The sequence below is a fragment of the Coturnix japonica genome, chromosome 11, assembly GCF_054131305.1.
Source record: "Coturnix japonica strain WE chromosome 11, WE-NBRP24, whole genome shotgun sequence".
Taxonomy (NCBI): domain Eukaryota; kingdom Metazoa; phylum Chordata; class Aves; order Galliformes; family Phasianidae; genus Coturnix; species Coturnix japonica.
In genome coordinates this window covers 1,730,913-1,754,167 of record NC_140673.1, presented here as the reverse complement: position 1 = coordinate 1,754,167, position 23,255 = coordinate 1,730,913, and the positions used below count along the sequence as shown (strand labels likewise).

At 39.7% G+C, this 23,255-nt stretch overlaps 1 protein-coding gene across 3 annotated transcripts in view; it reads right to left on the bottom strand.

The window, feature by feature from the left end:
* Window positions 1-23,255, bottom strand: part of HMCN1 (hemicentin 1) — a 184,835-nt gene that overhangs the window by 83,323 nt on the left and 78,257 nt on the right. For all 3 annotated transcript variants that reach the window (XM_085510830.1, XM_085510827.1, XM_085510829.1), the window contains 17 exons: window positions 23,004-23,169; window positions 20,542-20,669; window positions 18,517-18,789; window positions 17,539-17,634; window positions 16,973-17,167; window positions 15,838-15,968; window positions 15,015-15,162; window positions 14,418-14,544; window positions 13,156-13,310; window positions 7,547-7,825; window positions 6,683-6,964; window positions 5,807-5,915; window positions 5,040-5,209; window positions 4,662-4,816; window positions 3,754-3,877; window positions 3,267-3,368; window positions 1,852-2,028 (listed from right to left, as the gene is read on the bottom strand). In XM_085510830.1, the coding sequence (XP_085366956.1) occupies window positions 1,852-2,028; window positions 3,267-3,368; window positions 3,754-3,877; window positions 4,662-4,816; window positions 5,040-5,209; window positions 5,807-5,915; window positions 6,683-6,964; window positions 7,547-7,825; window positions 13,156-13,310; window positions 14,418-14,544; window positions 15,015-15,162; window positions 15,838-15,968; window positions 16,973-17,167; window positions 17,539-17,634; window positions 18,517-18,789; window positions 20,542-20,669; window positions 23,004-23,169 (2,817 nt within the window). The remainder of the gene's footprint in view (window positions 1-1,851; window positions 2,029-3,266; window positions 3,369-3,753; window positions 3,878-4,661; window positions 4,817-5,039; window positions 5,210-5,806; window positions 5,916-6,682; window positions 6,965-7,546; window positions 7,826-13,155; window positions 13,311-14,417; window positions 14,545-15,014; window positions 15,163-15,837; window positions 15,969-16,972; window positions 17,168-17,538; window positions 17,635-18,516; window positions 18,790-20,541; window positions 20,670-23,003; window positions 23,170-23,255) is intronic.

Genomic DNA, 23,255 nt, shown 5'->3' with positions numbered 1-23,255 from the left:
ACTTTGTCGGAAGAACCCCGGGACCGGCTTGCTGCAGAGCTCCCTGGCTGTCTCCCATCCCCTGAGGTGATCAGACGAGTTCCTGAGATCCAGGGACCTACTGTGTACCTCGCTGGACCCACGGTGGTGACTATCTCTTTCGCTCTCTGCAAAGACTCCTTGCTTATATTTCCTACTTTCCCTATAGCCTACCTTCCCTTCCCCATCTCCCTAAAAATGCCTAGGACTTTAATAAACTGGTTGGACCAACATTTGAACCGTTGCTTCTTAATCTCACGCCGGGTATACACATATCAAAGAACCTTGCCTCCCTCCTACAAATTGGAGCGAGACACAATGAAATCATAAAAATATAATAAGCTGGAATTCAACCTGCTTCCTTTAAACTAAATAGGTCTGCCTAGTTGTTAAGCCTGTGGAATCAGGCCTTGTTCTTAATGAAAAAATGAGCTGATAATTTCTGCCTCAGTTACTACATCCACAACACTCGATTAACAACAGAAGTTGTTGAATACAACCAGCAGTCAACCAAGACAGATGCTCATTCACAAGGCCAGCTGCCACACAAAATCATAGAGCAGGCTGTTAGTAAATTTGGTGCAACTTTCTGTATGACACTTGAGTCTGTGTCATACTGTCTGTATGACACTATGAGTCTGTTCTTCCTTCAGTAGTTACTCTTGCTTTCATTACTAAAAGAAAAAAACAAAAACCCTTTGTCTCATCAAACTCAAACTCTAAATAAACTGGATGTTTTTGGTAAATCTCAAAAGCACTCCCTTTAACTTTTCTGCCACACAAGCTGAATTAAGAAGGTGCATGGATTGTTTTTTTTCAGCTTCCTTTGATGCAATTAGCACTGGCTGCAACCGTATATATTTCTATTCTGGTAGGGGAAGCACTTTTATTTGTGTAGAGTTTGCCACTAAATGAGAGAGTACTAGTTCCCTAGAAAACTGTAAATTTCTGCTGAAATTCCACTACACATAAGAAGATAAACATATGCTTAGGAGCTATTTCTCAGTTTAAACAGAGTAATGACCTTGGTTCTAAATATCTTCTGTGAATTCATCACTGGGTGAGGTTAACTGCACTTGACCATGCCTTGAGCCCTCATTCTCTCCCATGACAGTCATTAATCTAACAGAAACGTACGGCCTAGCTCTGTATTTGTTAATTAACAATAACAGGAACTACATACTAAGCATGCATATCAGCCAGAGACACTGACAAATTTGGGCTGCAGTTTTGTGTTGAAGACTCTCACTGAAAACCACCTACATGTGTATGCACGCAGCAGAGATAGGAGCCTGGATTAGGACCTGATGCAAAATACACTGAAATCAGTGAAAGAGCTCCAATTTGGCTTTTGATAACATCTGTCATTTCTGCAAACACCTACACTTCAACTTCACCTCTTTAAACAAAGTATATTTTTCTTTAAGATTCTTGCATTATGAAGGAACATTTGCCTTGTGTTCTTTCTTTATCTACTGTAGACTTTGAAGTCACCTGCAGTGAAACACAGTGATTTCAAGTCCTTCCAAATGTTTAAATGATAATATAAATATCTTTACAACAAATCTGGTGTCTCTGCTCATTCTCCATAAAAATCAAACTCCCATATAACATCTTCCTAATATTAAAAACATGTATCCTAATATCACTAAAGGAAAAAAAGGAAAAACAAAACAAAACAACAAAGAGTGAATGAACGTGCTGTGCTCCCTTGAGCCCTGCCATATCTCTTCCAGGACAATGGTACGACGAATGACAGTAAGACTTCTAAGAAGATTTAAAACAGCAAATGTGGTGCAGGTAGGAGTTTCTCAGAAGCCTTATAATACTTACCATGAACCTGAAGACTGTAGGTCAACTCAGCTGTGCCTGCAGTGTTGACAACCACACACTTATAAACACCAGTGTCAGAGATCTGAGCACCCTCAATCTCCAGAACCTGACCCTTGCTCAGAAAAGTGACACTTGCAGCACTGGTGAGTGAACGACCGTCTTTGTACCACGTGATAGCTGTAAAATTAAATGGAAAAGTTGCCAGAAGTATTCCCCCTGACAAACAGGTCCAAATACACTTCAGATTTTTCCCACATTTTTTCCAACATTTAAAATACAATATTTATTCATTGGAATTAATAAAAGTAAAAAGGAGCCAGGAAATGAGAAAATCAGTGACATCTATGCAAAATAATGACTGCCTACAGGATTCAATAGCAAATCTGAAGCCATTGTACATGCACACCATGTGCTTATGAAATAATGTTCTGTAAGTTAAGAAAATGTAACATAAAGCATCTATTTTGATGATGTCTAGGCATACCAAGGTTGAAAAATACACAAATACACAATCTATATAATTTTTCACCTTTTACCCTGAAGTATTGCTACATTAAACTGAACCACCTCAGAAGTTTAGACTCAAAACAGGCAGCCAAAACAGAGTTCATCTCAAAGGCTGAAAAAATGGAAATGAAAACTGGAAAACTGGTATTACTCCAAAAGAAAATTAACAAAAATGAACAACAAATGAGGACATTTTTGCATCTCAGCCAAAAGATAGTACTCTTCTTCAGCAGAGCACTGGATCAAACTAACATTTTACTGGCATCCCTTCACTCTTCAGTTAGATGAGAACAGATGCAAGCAGCATGGTTTTCTAAGCTTAGAATATCATGAGAACCCAGAAAATCATTAGTATAATATATCACTTGGGAAAGCCACAGAAACCATGGTACACACACAGAAAACATTTGCATTTACACATGCCAGAGGCCTGAAGCAGAGAGAATCCTATGGTTTTCAAGAGACTTTAAGCAAGGTCCTAGGCCCTATTTGAGAGGCATACTCAATACTGAATGTATTGTTCAAGCCTGCCCAACCGCATAAAATACTGACCTGACTGGGGAAAGGAGTAGATGTGTTTAAAGCTGGTTTACAGCTGATTTCATAGAACTCTAACAGTATCCTTGCCTAAGGACAAGACATTGCTGTATGCATAAGGGTGTAGATTATCCATGTTGTTTTTCATTTATTTAAATAGAAACAGAAGAAATTACTGAATTTCCCAATTCTTATTCCACAAAACTCAATATACTGATATTCTCTATCATACATGTTTAAAGCTTTCTAGCTAGTTTAAATACCACAAAATTAACTTCATGCTAATAAATATCCATTATTTTCAAAAGATGTAGAAAAGTAACAACCTGTGATCAGACATTCTTCACATTCTGAAAGATTCATGTCCATACCTGGTGGAGGGTTTCCCAATGCTCTACATTCAAGATGGACTGGATTATTCACAATCACTGTTTCATTTAACATTTTCCCTGCATCCTCCATTCTGGGCGGTTCTTGAAAAGGCAAAAGCATCGTGTTTTCGTTATTTCAGCCACGTGGTTGGCAAAGATTCCAATCACAAAGCATTTTGCTCTCTGAGAAACTCAGGGCAATGAACTGCCAAAGTTTCTACTAATTACTGGATAACAAAGAAACTGTTTTTTAGGAACTGTGGAATTAGACTACACTGGCAAAATCCCATGAAAGGCAGATTTTGCCCTAGGCTTCTTTCTGCTGGTGTTGGACAAAGAATGAAAACTGAAAGATGGATGTGCAGAGGTTAAAACAAAAAACAAAAAAAAATGCAAATGAACTCAAAAGAGAAAAGAATTCAGATGTAAAAAAGCTGCCTTAAAATCACTCTTTTCAGCTTCTAAGTAGAGGCTAAAACATCGTTACCATGCACATGGAGCTGAACATGCTGTTGAGCTTCTCCTGCAGCATTTGTTGCCACACAAGTGTATCTGCCAGCATCTTCACGCTGGGCCTCAGCAACTTGCAGAAAATGGCCTGAAGACTCCAGCTGTAACAAAACAGAGTGGAGATCCAATTCAGACAATAATTCCAGATAGAATTGCCAGGCATAAAGGCACAGTAGAAATTTACAATGAATATAGTCGGTCTCATCTTTCCTCTCATCCAGGGTCAAAAGTCATGCAACGGGTCTTGTAGTTCTAAGACCTCAGTATTGCTGGGACATCTGCATTGCTAGCTGTACAGCTGTAAGTAGACCTAGATGGCAGAGGGACAGACAAGCATGGTGAAGCAGGGGCTGCAAGCTCTAGCAAGATGTCAAAAACTGCTCCACCTTGGATCAAAGTCACTGCAGATGCTTGAACCCCTAGGGTATGCAAGCACTGGAAAGGGCTGTTCAGCGAAAGTCAGAATCTCACAATGAAAGGGAATGTACAGGCAGGTGCTACAATGGCAGTGCTTGTGGAAAAACCCAACTAATCCCGCCTCACAATGACAAGTGGGTAAAACAACCTCCCACCTGACAAATGACCACACTTTGAACACAACACAAATGAAAGAAGCCAGATGCTGAATCTAGAGTTACGGGCTCATACCTCCTCTGGTACTCATACCTCCTCTGGAACAGAGGTATCTAATCAGACTCAGTCTACTGAACACTGTTACTCAATCTGATGTACCTATTCAGGAAGAAAGCCCATTGCTCTCCAGGATGAATCTTTAACATCTTTGTATCACAGCATGAGGGAAGCAAAAGGAAAAAAAGCATTAACACATTTAACTTATAGTTACTATCTTTTACAGTTTGGATTCCACAGAAGACTACTGCTTACTCTAGTATTTCCCCTGGCTGTGTTTACTGGTTGACCATCTTTCAGCCAAGTTATGGAAGGGCTAGGAATGCCATTCACTATGCACTGCAGTGTCACAGGTTTGTGTAGCACAACAGCTCTCTCAGAAGCACCAGCTGATTTAATAGTTGGAGGAACTGCAAGAAACACCAGAAGCAAAAAGTGAAATATAATTTCAACATATGCATTTACATATATAGAGGGACTGTGACCCCAATAAGAGTAGCTCTACTTCTAATTCATCTACTCTCTTATTTTTCAATCCACTAAAGCTAAAAATATTTACTGAATATTTCAGTATCTTTTCTTGTCAGCAATACAAAATAGAGCCTGTTGCCTTTTTCCCCTTGAGTAACCTACCATGCACAGTAACAACAAATTCCCTTTCATGTTCTCCTGCAATATTCACAGCCACACATTTATAATGGCCAGTGTCTGATACTTGAGCTTGAGAGATGAGAAGTTTTTGTCCATTTAACAAGATCTTATGTCGAGTTTCCTCTTCAATTGGCTGGCCACCTTTTAACCACCTACCAAAAAGAAAGCATAATCTCAGATCTCTATTGGAGTAAGATCAAGAACAGTCCTATTACACAAACATTTATATTACACAGAACATGTCAGAAACTATTTTCTCCACGGAGATCTGAAGATGTCAGGTAGTATTTTGCTTCTGGGTGCCAATGGACTATAGTGATTCATAAGGAGAAGGGAACATATGTGAACAAGCACTAAAGAAGTCATCAGGAAAGGTGAAATCTAGGAAGCAGCTTGAATAGCAGATGTCATCAAAAGAAGCAGAAAGAAGTCTGCAAAGCAAAGGCAACAGTTGCTGGCAGATGAACAACAGAGAGCTGCATTAGCAAGGGAAGTAGGATTTGGTTGCCACTTGTTATCTATCCCAATTCCCAGGACACATCTTTTGGCACGACCTACTGAACTGCTTCAAAACAATGGAGTGAAATCATTACACTGTATGTACCTGCCATTGTTTCCACCAGAGACAAGAGTCTGTTCTCCAGACAATAACTCTCACTAAATAACATGGACTGTATATAAACGCTACCTTTAAGTTCATCCAATCAAATGGCTGATTTTTTGTTTTATTGTCATACCAATCCCCTTACGTGATTGTTGGTGAAGGTGTCCCTGTTGCCGAACATTCCAACTCCAAAGGGCTATGGAGAACCACAATGTAGTCCAAGAACTCATCCCCACCTTCCACAAAAGGTGGGACTGCAGAAGAGAAAAAGCCATCATCACAAATATTGCATCAGCAATGTAACAGAAGTTTATTAGAAGTACTAGTATTAAAAAAAAAAATAAAAAATCTTGACATCCATCTCACTTTGGGACACAGATTTGGAGCTCATTAGGAATCGGTTCTCCTTTTGGAAACAAAACAGGTAGACAGTGACATATTCTGAGTTCAAATCATTCTTATCTCTCTTTTTTAAAGTACTTTTTTTTTTTTTCCCCCAGATTCAGTCTGAGATCCCTTGTGAAAGGAAGTGTTGGTGGGGTGAGCCTTTCAAGACATTCTGTCAGCAAACAAAGAAAGCAAAGGCTTCTCTTCCAGGACCTCTCCACACTCTGCAGGAGTAAGTGGTCAGGGGAGGAAGCACTGCCACGTGTCTTCTCCTGGCTCCTTCACTGTCCAGCAAGATCAGTAAGACAGACATAAGAATGGGTGCTCTACATGTATATGCAACACTTATGTACTCTTCCAGAAGGCGCTTCAAAGCCTGAAAGAGTTTTGAGGGGAAAAAAAATCAAGCCTTTCTCAAGGCTTCATTTACCTAGAGAGTCAGAAGGGACTGCTGAGATACAGATCACGGTAATGAGTTCAAGCTATTTGGTAATTCTGGAAAAAAAAATATGCAGTGCCCAGCTTTAACAAATAAGCAGCTTGAATAACTGATTTCCTATATAATTATACAAACAAAGACAAAAACATGCTTTATGGCAAATCTGATATATCAGTATTTGTGTTGCTCACACACCTAGGATTTCAACTCTGTACTTGATTTCTTGTTCTCCAGCTATGCTTGTAGCCACACACAGATACTGGCCCCGGTCAGCCTCAACAGCATTGAGGATCTCCAACTTCTTCCCACCAGACACAATGCGGAGGCTGTCACTTGCTTTCACAGGTACACCATCCTTTAACCAGGTAAGGAGAGGAGAAGGGTTGCCAGCAGCTTTACATTCTAAAGTCAGTGAATTGCCAGCAACCACCTGCCTGCTCTGGGCTGTTTCAGCATCACCCTCTATTACTGGGGGAACTGTAGAAAGGAAAAAAATGTATTGCAAGTGATTAATTCTGTAGCCAGAAAATGTATTAAGAGCAAATGGGCTAGTTCCTCTGCACCCTCTTTGGCTCTACACACCATTATGTCACATGCATACATGTGAGAATTTGCTTCCAGGGCAAGCCAAGCCCTGTAGTTTATTAAAGACCACTTGCACAAAAGAGGATATGCAAGGTTTCAAGAAGGAAGAACCAAATCTGAAAGTCTCAAAAAAGTACATTTGGAATCCTGACCACAGACGTTATTTCACCTAAATACTGGTCAGCATACATATATGAGAAAAGATTCCTGGAGCAGAAATATCTCTGATACTTCACTAAAGCAAGGTATCAATGCCCCTGAAGTTACGAGCTTTTTAAGAGTCACCTAATGCACAAAGTTTAAAGCTACTTCTACACAGTCTTGCTGACACAGGCCAGCCTTTAAATGCAACCACTGACTGCTGTTCAACCTTGACAGGTTTGCAAAGGCTGCTCACACTAGGAGGACAGAAGGCTTTCAGAACACACATCCTGTAACATGGCAAATAATCAAGTTTGATAAGCTCTCACTTACCATAGACATCCACCTCATATATTTTTTCAGCAGCTCCAGCAGCATTGGTCACGTGGCAGGTGTACTTTGCAGAATCTGACACTTGGGCATGAGGTATTTGCAGGAACTGCCCTCTGTCCACATACAAAGCTTGGGGACTGGAAATAATGGGGCGCCCTTCTTTGTACCAGGTAATGGTAGGAACAGGGATTCCCTTTGTTTCACAGTCCAAACTTATAAGATTGTTAAGAAGTGCTGAGACCTCTGTAGTAACATTGCCTCCTTTAATACTAGGAGGAACTATTCCAAAAGACAAAAGAACAGCATAAAAGTCTTAGTATACAAGTCTGTGCAGTTCTAAATAATTTTAACATTTGAATGTACTAAGAATAAAAGATTTTAGGTTAATCAGACTTCTGATCTTTTCTGGTGCTTTTGAGATGCTTTTTTCCATGTCTAGAGAATTCCCTATGGCACACTGAGCTGGAAGAATGAAGAGAGAACAACACAAACAAATGGAATCTAATGTCAAAGAATACCTTATATTTAACAAACAGGCACCACACCAAGGGGCACTGGAAAGCACTGCTGCCTCACTAAAAGTACCTGAGAACACTTTATTTTTGAGGCTCGAACACCTGCCAAGTTAAGTCAGCTGGGCCTCCAGGCCTCCTGAAAAGCATTTGGGCACAACGCTGACCCTTCCCTGTCTCTGAGGAGTAAAGAACAAGCAAACTCTGGATGTCTTGGGAGCTGCATCCACCCAGCAAAGAACAGTGACCTGTTATTTAAAATACCAAAGCAAAGGAGTGGGAAATGCTTGGTAATCTGAATTTCTGAAGATTAAGTCACTTACTTTGAGACTAAGTATGTGCTTAACAGTCCAGCTTTGTGCTCCTACTTTTGAAGTTTTTGGCCCACAGTCATTTCCCTCACTCACTAGGCAGCAGTACTCAGATTTTTCCTAGCAAACAAGCTCTTGTGTAAAATCAGCCAATATAAAGGATTCGTAAATCTCTGTAGAAGCAATAAAAACACAGTGCAATTGGCAACAACTAAATTTATAGCTGCTGAAAGTACCAGACACATCTGGCAGAGATGTTAACTCCTCTCCTGCCAAACGTGTTCAGCATATCCTAGACTTATCATAGAATCAGAGAATCACAAGTTTGGAAAGGACTTATAAGATCATCTTGTCCAACTGTCCTCCCTTTGCCATACCTACAGAAAAACCACTAAACCATATCTCCTAGCTCCTTATCCAGACCCCTCATGAACACTGTCAGGGATGGTGACTTCACCACCTCCCTGGGCAGCCATTCCAGTGCCTGACCACTCTCTGAGACAAAAAGTTCCTTCTTATGGCCAGTCTAAACCTCTTCTGATACAACCTGCGGCCATTTTCTCAGGTCCTGTTTGTTGCCTGGGAAAAGAGGCCAAGCCCCTCCACATCACAGCCTCCCTTCAGGAAGTTGTAGAGTGCTGATTTGTAGAGTCTGCTGATTCCCACAGTGTCCATTCAAAATGCCATCACAAAAATGTAAAGAAACGTGTCAGTGAGCCTATAAGTCAGACCCACACCCACGAGATGTATCTTGCTGATTATCAAACCATGATGAATTACTTTTGAAATATTCTGTGTGCCTACATATGCAAATCTATAACACTGCTGAAACATATTGAGTTCAAAGGCAAATGCATTTCTCCATCAACAAAAGCTTTCATCCACATAGATAAAAAAAGCAAATGCATTTCTCCATCAACAAAAGCTTTCATCCACATAGATAAAAGTAGAACTAGAAAACTAAAACAAAGTAAGAACTAGTGGGAAACACCATGTAGGTTCCTCCCTTTTCTGAAGAATCTGAAATAAGGTCTACTCATCCAGGGGGATCTGAGTGGTTTTCTGCTAACACTATGCCTATGGTTTTCATGGCCTGGATGGGCTGTCACATGATCTCTGCCTTTCAAACGGAAAATTCCTCCTCTTGTCACTTTTAAAGTCTTATTTCAAAAGCACATTCCCGTTTCCATGAATCTTTCCCTTCCATTTTTCCTAGCTGTTTATCTCCTCATTTACCTCAAAATTATCTATAGTAATCACAGGAATTAATTACATGGATCTTTTCCCCAGGTATTTTGCTAAGACTACACTACTTTTGCTAAGACTACACAAAAAGTACACTCTACACAACAAAAAATAAGAATGTTAACATAGTTATCCCATGCTAGTGCTTCTTCTCTCATTTGCAATTCTATTGCAAGCTGGTTTTGCCATTAAGTGCTGCAAGGTGAAGGGGTCTGCCCAGGAAATCCAGTTCTTAGGTATAAAATGGCAAGATGGACGTCGTCACATCCCAGCAGATGTGATTGACAAAATCACTGCTATGTCTCCGCCCACTGACAAGACAGGGACCCAATCTTTTCTGGGAGTAGTGGGCTTTTGGAGAATGTATGTCCCAAACTACAGACACAGAGTGAGCCCCCTCTATCAGGTAACACGGAAGAAGAATAATTTCTCATGGGGTCCTGAGCAGCAGCAGGCTTTTGAGCAGATAAAACAAGAGATAGCCTGTGCCGTGGCCTTGGGGCCAGTACAGATGGGACAGGATGTGAAGAACATCCTCTACACTGCTGCTGGAGAGAAAGGTCCCACCTGGAGTTTGTGGCAAACAGCCTCAGGAGAGACCTGAGGCCGACCCCTGGGATTTTGGAGTCGAGCATATGAAGGGTCTGAGGAGCGCTACACTCTGACTGAGAAGGAGATCTTAGCCGTGTATGAGGGGGTTCGGGCTGCTTCTGAAGTAGTTGGGACAGAGGTTCAGCTTCTTCTAGCACCTCGCTTGCCAGTAATAAACTGGATGTTTAAAGGACAGGTTCCCTCCACCCATCATGCTACTGATGCCACTTGGAGTAAGTGGATTTCATTAATTACTCAACAAGCTCGAATGGGAAAACTCAGCCGTCCTGGAATTCTAGAAGTGATCGTGGACTGGCCTGAGAGTAAAAAAACTGAAACACCACCTACAATGAGCTACCAGAAAACGAAATTTGCCCTATTCACAGACGCATCATGTCGTATTGTAGGGAAGCATCGCAGATGGAAAGCAGCTGTATGGAGCCCCACATGACAAGTTGCAGAGGCCACTGAGGGTAAAGGAGAATCAAGTCAATTCACAAAGGTAAAGGCTGTTCAGCTGGCTTTAGATGTGGCTGAACGGGAGAGGTGGCCAATGCTTCATCTTTATACTGATTCATGGATGGTGGCAAATGCCTTATGGGGGTGGTTGCAGCAGTGGGAAGATGATAACTGGCAACGAAGGGGTAAACCTGTTTGGGCTGCTGAACTGTGGAAAGACATTGCTGCCCGAATAAGGAACATTGTTGTAAAGGTGCACCATGTAGATGCTCATGTGCCTAAAAGTAAGGCTACTGAAGAACATAAAAATAACCATCAGGTTGATCGAGCTGCCAAAATTGAGGTGGCTCAAATAGACTTGGACGGGCAGAACAAGGGTGAATTATTCCTAGCTCGGTGGGCCCACGACACTTCAGGTCATCAAGAAAAGGATGCAACATATAAGTGGGCCAGAGACGAGGGGTGGACTTAAGTATGGACGCTATTGCTCAGATTATTCATGACTGTGAAACATGTGCCATAATTAAACAAGCCAAGAGGTTGAAACCTTGTTGGGGGGAAGGGTGATGGCAAAAGTATAAATATGGAGAGGCATGGCAGGTTGATTATATCACCTTGCCACGATCTCGCAATGGTAAGAGTTATGTACTCACCATGGTGGAGGCAACCACTGGGTGGCTCGAAACATATGCAGTACCCCATGCTACCGCCCGAAACACCATATTAGGGTTGGAAAAGCAAATCCTGTGGCAGCACGGCACTCCGGAAAGAATTGAATCAGATAATGGGACCCATTTCAAAAATTCTCTTGTAACCACTTGGGCCAAAAATCATGGCATTGAGTGGATTTACCATATTCCCTATCATGCACCAGCTTCTGGTAAAGATTGAACGATTCAATGGGTTGCTGAAAACTATGTTGAAAGCAATGGGTGGCGGAACATATAAAAATTGGGAGAACCATTTAGCAGAAACCACCTGGTTGGTCAACACTCGAGGATCTAGTAATCGTAATGGTCCTAACCAATCCAGCTCCCTATGTACTGTGGAGGGAGATAAGGTTCCTGTAGTACACATAAAGAGTGTGTTGGGAGAAGCAGTTTGGGTCCTTCCAGTGTCTGGAAAGGGCAAACCTCTCCGGGGTACTGTCTTTGCCCAGGGACCTGGGTGCACGTGGTGGATGATGGACAAAAATGGGAATGTCCAATGTGCACCACAAGGGAATTTGATGTTGGGGGAGTGCAGCCAATGATTTCTTGTAGATATATAGGTAGAGTCTCAGAAATATTTGACGAATGTCCAATTAGGTACAGGACTTAAGATAGAGTAGATTAATGTTAAGGAAACACTTTTTTCTATATACCTTAATTAGGCATTCTGTAAGCAAGTTTTCCATCTGGACTCTATATCGTGCACCGGCCATGCATGTGTAGAGCACACATGGAAAGAAGTATAAGTCAAAAGGAAATCTGCTGTGGCGGCTGGAGTAGGATGAGTGCACCTTGATGTGGGGGACGCCCTACTAGCACGGCCTTTCTCCTCCACCGCTGACATGTTTTCCTTTTTCTGACAGTTTTGCCATTTTTCTCAAAATTAATAAATAATAGTGGGTTAGGTTATAGAGTTTTGTTCTCAACTTAGAAATTTGTATGGAATAAATATAAATTGTTGAGAAAATAAGGTTGCTGATTACTCACAACTATACGTATGAGTGTGTATGTATGTATAAGCATAATGTAATGATGTAGAATAAGGGGTGGAATGTCATGGTTTAATAATTTTGTAATTTTGCTATCAGTATTCCACATCATAACATCATACAAAGCATGAATAATTTTACTGAATCTGCAACTTACAGAAGAAGACTACATCTCCCAGAGAACAACACGAGCAGAGAGATAGGTCACGGGACCTGGACACTATATTAACTATGTCGCAGGATAGACTGATGTCTTTTGAGTTCTGGCTTTCAGGGGAGTATGTGGGAGCCTTCACCGTTTCGCCTAGATTCACAGTAGGCCTCTCGGTTTTGGGACTCATTCTCTCTCCTATTTTGCTTGATTCGTTAGCTCAGTTTTCAATTTTATTGTATTATCTTGTATTTCGATATAGTATTTTTAGTAAATAAGTGTGCCTCCTTAGATCATTGCCGCTGTTTTCTTTTCCTAATTAACTTTTTTCCTTTAGGCCTAGGGCCCCTGCGGGGCCCACAGCCCCCTGTCACGGCCGCAGGTGGATTTTTGTTTAAACCGTGACAATCAATGACCACTACAGCAACTTGAGAGAGATGAAATAGTACTCTGCCTGAAGACCTTCTGGAATCTCTTTATCAGTGACTATTTATATCTGACTCTTTTCAAACCTTCTTTTGTATTTCTGCATTAAATTTAACTTATTCCTAAGTAATTTATATTTGACTGAGCATCTCCCTTTAAAAATCCTGTGTGCAAAACTGAAGGATTTTCTTGGATCAAGCATTGTATAAACTCACCATGGATGATCAGCTTGACCTCCTTAATTTGTTTGCCAGCATCATTAGTGGCACTGCACTGGTAATGACCTTTGTCAACCCTTCGAGCAGACTTTATATGCAGAACTTGACCTTTCTCCACAAGGTCAACATTGGGATCACCCAAGAACAGGGGCCTGAAATAGAGATTATTTCACTATACAGAACTATGACCCCACCCTTTTGGCATTAATTTAAACTGACAATTACAAAAAGGATTCCTTTAATGGCAGCAATTGCATTGAAGAGTATCATTTAACACCAGAGAAACAGCATCCATCCAAAGAATCACGATACAACAAGGAATTGTTATAACTGTGTTGACTCCTGGTTCTCAGAAGAAACCAAACACAAAGGTACTTTATGCAGGCCATCCAGAATGCCAGCAGCAGCGCCTGAGTCCTACTCCTGATCTCAGTTCCCTTTTCTAATTACTAGGTCATGATAATCCTTTGCTGATAACAAAAAAATCTGTATATACTACATGGAAGTATAAATATATCAACTTCTTGTCATACCAGAACATCTGTGAGTTCAATATGGAGACTAGCTAAACTATTAAATACCAATGCTGTTTAAAACTATTTACAGCTAATATTTAAACTGCCAAGTATTATATTTTTGCATGCTTTCCAGGAAGATAAGATGAAGAATTGAAACTGAGGCTAGAACTGTTCTTAAACCTTTAGGGTATGTAGGTAGATAGATAGATGGATAGATAGTGAGAGTATATGTATATATATATAGAGAGAGAGAGAGAGAGAGAGAGAGAATATATATAGATATATATAGAATATAGATCGATAGATATACACTCTAAATATATATACATATATATATATATAGAACTGTTCAATACACCAGTTAGAAAAGAAGGTTAACACTAATTAAAAAATCATGCCAACAGAACAGCCATATTACAACAAAAACTGTATTTCAAGATAGACTAAAGCTCAAAGAAAGGGTTGTGCCTGTCTTGGCTCATACATTTCCTAGCTTCAAATACTGTAAACATGCCCTGCAGGCACCTGTGTCAGAAATGGGATAGTTTACAAAAACAAGCAGGATGCTGAGTTTTGAATAAAGGACTTGCCATGTTATGCTACCGCTAATTTTATCCAATGACAATAATCTAACATTATGTAGTTAAAAGCAGAGCTTGCTGCTACTGTGCATCTTTTTCCTCTATGTTCTAAGAGAAAAATAACCTAGATATAGGCCAAAAAAAAAACCTGTATACTTACTTGCTGTCTTTGAACCAATGAATGCTAGGGAAAGGAAAACCTTTGGCTCTGCATTCCAGACTCACTTCCTGGTTGAGGATGACTGCAATTTCACTGGGGGTATCAGCGCCTATTATACTTGGAGGAACTTCAAAAAAAGACATGTAACAGGAAGAACTGGTATTTAAACAGGGAAGATAAACTTGGAGACTGGAAGAAATGCTGCAGTGGATAATGCTGTTCCCTTGAAACAACTTAAGTTTTCACTGCAAGACTACTGCTCATTCACAACATCACTTCTACTGTAACAAGCAGTCCCATATTCATGTTGCTAAACTGCATAACTCTTTTATATCTCAGTGCGCTGTACCCTTAAAATACAAAATAAAGTAGCAAAGACCAAAATCCAGAATGAGAAACAGCATTCTGTCTGTGTTACTATGAGAATGGCAAATTTTAAGCATTCATAATGCATCATAAAAAGTGCTTCAGTAGACAATATTTAAGGTGAGATGAGAGGAAGAACCCATTTATAGTAAGTTGAAACTTATTGGTTTCTTAAATTTCAACTATTTTTTTCATTTAACAAACATGCAAACAAACAAAAACAGAACTAACCTAGTATATGTAGGTTAAAGAGCTTCTCAGAGCTTCCTGCTATATTTATGGCTTTGCATGAGTATTGCCCAGCATCATGAACAGTAGCTTTAAGGAGCTTCAGTATCTTTCCATTGTGCAAAATCTGGAGAGTATTGCTTTCCACAACCTTAAAAGAACCCACGACATGAGCCTTACGTAATCCAAGTTACATCAGACAGATATCACAGATGGATCTTTATAAGAACATGGTAGTTTCTGTTTAAAAATTATCCATTTTCCTTTTCAGTTACAGCATATCTCAACCGCAATCTATCCAATATGACTTTTAGCACAACATACAAGAGATGGTGAAAATAATAAAGAAACTCTTTGTTCATCAATAGCAGTTAGACATAAATGTGCATAAAGAGATCTCTCCTAATATAAACTATCGCTTATCAGCTACAAGAATAAGCATAGGACCCACGGGTAACCCTTAGAAATTCAAATCACTTCTAAGAATTCCCATGTCTCCATCTACAAAATGAAGAAAATACCAATACCCTTTGCAAGCATTCTGGCATTCACAGAACTGTAAGACTTCCAAGGCTAATTCCTAGGTAGATCCCAAAAAAGTCTGCTTTTGATTTATTGAACAGTCAAATTAATAGATTAGTCATATTTCATATTTATCTGGATGTCTCTGTGGGTGTTCTTAGTACAGTTTAAATGTACTTAAGGTATATACATATATTTACTTTCAATGAAATCTCATATCAAGCACTCAAAAGAAAAAATTAACACAAAATATTCTGTAACTGAAAATGGCTACAGTTACACCAATTAAATTAATTGTGCATACCTGGATATCTCCTTTATACCAGGAGATGACTGGGAATGGATTTCCAAATACTTCACAGAAGAGACTTACAGGCTGATTAACAACTATAGATGTATTTGTCACCTTTTCTTGATCTCTAATTTCAGGAGGAACTACAAGAAAGTTCAAAGCCATATGTGTATTCAGTCTTCTAACTCTGTGATTTCCCACCTTCATCCTTTCCCCAAGTCAAAGACCTCTATCATCTACATTTTTCAGGCATTTTTCATTTCATTCATCCCGAAAGTTTCCATTTCCCCTTTGACTCTGGACCACTCTCCCGATGTTCTTCTCTTATCAAAGAACAAGACTCTTCTCTTGCTCTACAGCAGAATTTCAAGGAGTCTGCTGGAACACAATCTCCACCACCATTTAAAGAGACTACTCTGTAAAATGCCATGTTATTTGCTTAGAATATTAAAGGAGGTAAATTGCAGAGAATAATCCTTCCTCTTCACTGCTCTCATCATCCCCAAGAATACCTGCCTGTCACTTGTAAACATGTAAGATTAAAGAGTAAGGTCCTATGTGATGGATTAGAAAAACCCAAACCCCATCGGTGAGCCTTGCTGGCACATGATGGAGTTCCTGCATTTCTAAGTGTAAACACATGAACCTGCTCGGGCATCAAAACCGTGAGTAGTGAACAGGAGTAAAAGTACTGTCTAAGAAGTAAAACGTGCCATATGAAAACATATCTCACAGTCATCCATAGATTTCCTATTTTGCAATTAGGATTAGGGAAGAGTGTCTTTTATTCTATGGTCATTCTGACAAACAACTTTTCTCATACTTACCATATGAAATGTAAAACTATCTCAAAACTTTAACATCTCACTATGAGTCTTCACCTGTTACTTGTGTTAAAGTTATCAACAATGACTAGAGCTCTCTACTAATGAGACTAACCTAGCTCTTTAAGTTACACAAAGACTGTTTATAAAATTATGTTAACAGAAATAATAAAAAATACATGAAGAGTAACAGTATCATAGAAACTCAGCTTAGTTTTCATGATTCAGCTGCCCATGGGAAGATTTGGGACATGCAATCTCCAACAATGAAACAGAATAATCTCTTTCCAAATATGCCCCCAGTAGTTGTGCTTATTATTTACCATGAACTCTCAGGTTATATTTTATTTCTCTTCTTCCAGCTTCATTGGTTGCTACACAGATATAGTCTCCATTATCAGCAGGTGTAACAGAAGCTATGATCAGCAGCATTTCATTCTCCAGAATTGAAATTCCTGGTTCTCTGCCTGTCAGTTCTCTTCCATTATGTAGCCATTTGATGACAGGCTTTGGAATACCTAACAAGATAATGCAAAAACTTCAAGCATCAGTTCACACAGCTCAGAATAAGAAGGATTTGAATAACTGCCATTGCTTGCTGGCAAGCACAATCCACTGGGAGTTCATGAGCCTTCAAATTTACAGTTACGAGTAAGGATCACAGCTAAAAAACTCAGTTCTAAACATTTAAATATCCCTGTTGGCTAGTAACGACTTTTAAAGTACCTCATCAATTTATTTAAACTGCAATTAGATTGAATTTTCCATACAAAGTATATATGGAAAACACTGCATATTTTACATTTTTACAATAACAAGGATTATCAATTATCAGTGGTCAACAGAAAAGTATACTTTTGTCACTGAAAGAGGTAATACTGATACATACCTTTTACTGGACATGGGAATGCAATGTGTTGATTTGGCACTCTTTCTTGAAAGGGATTATTGTATGGAGGATCAAGATCACCTATAGTAGGTGGCTCTGAAAGAAAATTAGACTGCTCAAAATTTTTTTTTATGCTTGCTTCCAAATGTAAGAATGCAGTCTGGCAATTCATAATTTTTGAATCTCTCTTATTCATACACTACCACTCTACAATGATGAAGTGTACCTCACAAGCAGGCTTGACTTCGAGAGGAATATTTAGGAAGCAATCAATACAAATAAAACTTTTGACTTAAATTGGAAAAAAAAAATGCTATATGTCTTCTGAAGGGAGAGACAATGTTATTGCAAATTCTAAAAAATGAGATAAACTTAAAAAAATTTTTTTTTTCTTCGTACCATATATTAGTACGAAGATTCGTACACACTTCCTACTTAAGTCAGTCATGCTGCATTGCCAAATGTCAGCTGATCATGTGAGGAGTTATAGTATATGTTTAAACTGACACATGAATCACTGCTGCCCCATCACCATTTTAATAGCATACTGACTGATGAAGCTTATGAAAAATTCCAGTTCCTTTTGAAGCTGTGCCACCAAGTTCTGATGTTCAGAAACAGTCTATGAAAATGTGAGATGCGAATGAACACACAGTGAAAATATTTGAAGAGAAGATTTCCCATAATGGTATCTGGTTTTAATTACATACTTCAAAAGCAAATGAAAAATATCATGAAGATTTAAAAGAAAAAATAAACAATTTGAATTTCTTATTTCTGCTAACTCTCCACAGAATGTTTGCATACTCCCAAGTTTTCTAAATTAACATCAGACCATAACATCTAGAACAGACTTGGATTTTACATGCTGTAACTGTCAATGGCAAGGCACATCACCCTCCAAAATATAAACCTGACTGTGTTGCCATAAAACTAAACATAGAGGAGAAGGCAAGGTTACAGTCCTAGCAGCAATACCTTGAACTTGAATTGTTATCTCAGAGGTGTCACTGCCTGCTGCATTACTGGCGATGCACCTGTAGATCCCGGCACTGGAAAGCTGGATGTTGCTGATGCTCAGAGCTCCACCCAGGCTGTGAGTGGGCTGCCCACTCTCTATTGGCACAGCATTGCTGCCTCTAAACCAGGTGATTGTTGGCGGAGGGCTCCCCTGGGCACTGCAGGGTATGTCAACTCTGTGGCCAGCCTGGACTTTCATAATTTGAGGACCACGTTGTATCTTAGGAGGAACTAAGCAAGATGACATGTTAAGTCAACAGTAATGCGAAGGAAGTGATGTACAAGATCATTTCTGAAGGCAGTTATTCTCTCTGTCATTTTAGAAAACATCCTTCTTTATTGGGTGAAACAGAACTCTCTCACATGCAGAACTGCACATTATTTACAGGTAGGATGTACAATAGCTTATCACTAAAGGCATCTGGAGAAGCTACATTTCAAATTCTATTGCACTACTTCCATATGAGTATTATTATTACACCCTGAAGATCTGAAATGTTAAGCATGCTGGCTTTTCATAACAAAAAGAATCAAAAGCTTTTACTAAAAATTTAATTACATTTCCCTTTTGACATTTTAATTTCCTTCCCCTAATTCCTAACTTTTGTATGCTTCCAAATACAAGTTCAGACAAAAAGATAAAATACTACTGGAAAAGATCTTTCTGATCCCAAAAAAATAATACAAATCTGACTGAACTCTTCTGCCACAATGTTTTTCTAAGGATCACTTTCAGTAAAGTCTAAAAACAAATGTCTGAAGCAGTAACAAGTGCCGTTTCTTCTGTTAATGTACAATCACAGACAAATAAAGATGCACAGTGATATCAGACCTCTCTCTACAGAAAACCATTACAGTCATTATAACTGCATTCATGAAATTGAAGCGTTTAGAGCTGCCAGGGGCAGGAGTTCCATGCTGGCACATTTATGGCATGTGAGGCACTTTCAAACTCTGCATGAGACACAGCAGAACTACATACACGACATGCAATGACCAGCACCGTCTGGGCTGTGCCAGGTCACAGCTCCTGCTCCCACTCTCCTCTGTGCATCAGCACCAGCAACAGGGATGCATGCCACAAGCTGTGCTTCTATCTGATACAGATGAGGAGAAACAAAAGTGAGAGCGTGGAGCTAAAGATAGATGACATTACATAAGTTGTAAGGAGACTGTGGTTGGAGCCCCATCACAACAAGAGTAGGAGGGAGGCAAGGGGGTGAGAATTCGATGATTTGTGGTAAGAAGGAGAGGGAAGGGAAGGGGGCATCTCTCAGCAAGAGAAACTAGACACCTTCTCTGAGGGGGAGGAAGGTGGATACATTTCTATGTGAATTCTAGTTCACATAGAAAAGTAAGATGGCTCAGGCTGAGAGAACGGGGATGTTCAGCCTGGAAAGCAGAAGGCTCCAGGAAGACCTGGTAGAGGCCTGTGATATCTAGAGGGGTCTGAGGGAAAGCTGGATTCTTATCAGGGATTGTAGTGACAGGGAACCATTAAGGCTGGTGGGAACTCAGCATCTACAAGCCTCAGACAACTTTGCGATTTTCAGACATTGTTTTCAAACCTAATACTGAGGACTCTGTTGCACAGAGAACATCCAAGAGTACTAGAACAAGAGTTTTTAACTCTTAAAATTCTTCTGGCTGGCCTTAGAGTCAAACATGCTATACAGCTGTAATTCTTCCATGAGCCTAAGTGACATGAAAGGAACGTGTACATATATAGGAACAAACATATATATTCAGGTAATGTGTACACCTAATGTGTACATCTATACAGTATTTCTTTTCCATATAATCAGTAAAAACAATTTGCATATGGAGATAATAAGAGCAGAAAGAGTATGGGTCAGTAGCATTTAACATATGAAAGAAAAAATGTAACTATACATTAAAATTATATTTAACGTATATAACATCTTTAGGATACTAAATTCAATGTTGAAACTTGCTGATGATTTTATTTAAGTTAAAACTTACCATGTACACTTAGTTTCACTGACTGAGTCACATTCCCAGCAATATTGGTGGCTACACAGAAATACATTCCACTGTCTGAAACTTGTGTCTCACTGATCTTCATTGACCCTGAGGGTAGGAAAGTATGTCTGCAAAATTAAGAAGCAGATACGCTGTATAAACATCTACAGAATGGTGAATGATCCTTACTTACACGACTGATCACTACCAGCTAAATTACCAGCATTCTACATGGCACACTGAGCTGCGCCATATTACTAAACTATGACTTATTCATTTTTTCCAACTCTCTACTGAGCCACATGAAGAATATAGAGCAAGTATCTAAATAAGACGCAAATTGTAACATCTGGTTCTACCTACTTACAGGAGATACAGCAACCTGCCTCATTTCTAGAAATGGAAAAAACATCTGGTAGAGGTTCCCATCATGGTAGAGCCTCCCATCACAGATTTATGCTCATCCCAGGTCAGCAGAGTCAGAAAGTTTGCATTAAACAGATTGTGATTCTACTTCAGCATGGCCAAAATACTTCATGATGGTTCAGGATGAAGGGGAGGAGAGATGTGAAGAGCATTCCGATTCAAAACCACCAGCTCTGGAGCTTATAGAACTGTCATTATTTCTGACTACATAATCACAGAATCACAGAATTATCAAGATTGGAAAAGACCTAGAAGAACATCCAGTCCAACCATCACCAATACTTCCCAGCTAAATCAGATCCCTCAACACAACATCCAAACGTTTCTTGATATTATTAATTAATGATGTAACACTGAATTTCACTCTAGCTCTGGTCTAAGGATTGCAAGACACAAGAGTACAAGGATACAGACTTGGCCAGCTAAGCCAAACTCTTCTTCTGTAGCAGTTCAAAAGGAAAAAGAAAATAGGAGGAAAGAGAAAAAAAGCAGCTAGAAGTTGACAAGAAGCAAACAGCACTCAAAGTTATATACAGAATAAAGGCAAAGTTGGTGGGAATTGGTGGTATCACTCATCTTCCTTTCTCTGGCACTGCTGAATCTGGAGAATATGACAGGCTGAAGGGATGAGTGGAAGAAAGTGAAGTGCATTTCATTCAGGCCACTGATATTCATCTAATATCATGATGCCCCTATCTATCCAATGCTTGTTTTTTTAAATAACCCCAAAAGATACGATTGATGGGATAACTCATCTCCCATTACTTTGCCCATTTATTACAAATGCTTTCTGAGAGAAGTTTCTTCATATCTGCTTTCAAAAGCTCTAACTTTTGCTGACATCTGTAAACAATTTTATAGAATGAGCTGAGTTGATCACTGCTACTCTGGAGAGCTCAGACAGCTCCACAGTGAGCCTAATTTATCTATGTCTCTTGAGGTAAAATGAGGACAAGTAATGGAGCAAGAATGCAGATTCATTAATGCATGCAATAAGTTCACAGGGCAAAACAGAAAATTTCACAACAGAGTACTAATTCCAAATTAACTCTCCATACATCTGTTCCACACAGATTACTCAGCTGGCACCTACCAGCTGTTAAGCTGTTCAAGAATCAGTGGGAGAGGAGGATCTGAGGCCAAGGTTTGGCCACAAAAGTGACAGGTCCTTTTTCAGGTCTGTACAACTGCTTAATATTTCACTTTGATCATGAAGACACACTAGACAATGGGCACAGCAGCTGCTACAGCATGCACCTGGCAGCATCATCCTTTCCTGGTTTACAAATGCAGCTGCAGCCTTTGCCTCTTTTGAGGTAGCTGGGAGACAAGGAAGCACTAGCACACCCTGTGACAGTGCCCAGCACTGCAACTGAGCACATACAGACAACTGCCCTTTCTCTTCTTTCCCATCACACTAAAACAGTATGAAAGAACCCTAACTTTGCAGCCCACCTCCACAGTCTCCCCGACTGTCAATTCTGTTTTTACAAACATTTAACTATGCTGTCACATTTTCAAGAGTATCAGAACAGTTTTGCATCCAAAGCATAGCAAACACTGAGCCCATGTAAGCATTCACAAACACTTATTATCATCTCAAATCTGCTGCGTTTCCAGACTTCCGATGAAGAACAGGCAGTGCTTTCCTAAGAATAGTATGAAGTACTAAGTAAAACAGATTTATAAAGATTTTAAATTAGACACAATTTACATGGATCTCTGGGCACAGCTACAGTACACATACAAGGGATCCTCTTATCCTGACCTCCTGAGCTTGCACATTTCAGAGAAAATACTGAAGTTCTGGCACGGTGTACAAACACACACCACAGTACAACAGTGTGCAGACTTTGCTTCCTTCAGAGAAGGATCCACATTCAGTCTGGAAAGTTTTTTAAACCTGTGGTCCTCTTGAAGGACAACTTCATATCTTCCAACTGATCAATAGGTAATCAAAAAACCAAAATCTTAAAATCTGAGGCACAATTTCATTTTTCTTTTGTTTTCATCAAACAATTGCAATTTGTTGTTACCTTAGAGAGAATGGAGATATGAGCTGTGTCTCTTTAGCCCAGGTAATTATGGGAGGTGGCAAGCTCTTTACTTCACACGGGAGAGTTATATCTTCTCCTGTAATTACTGAGATCTCTATAGGTCCATGCCCTTGCTGGTCTCCAGGCCTGGATACTCTAGGTTTCACTATAACATGGAACACATTAAGAAGCTGCAGTGAATATGTATACGTGTACAAATGTAATAACTATAGTTCAGATCAACCTTTTTTT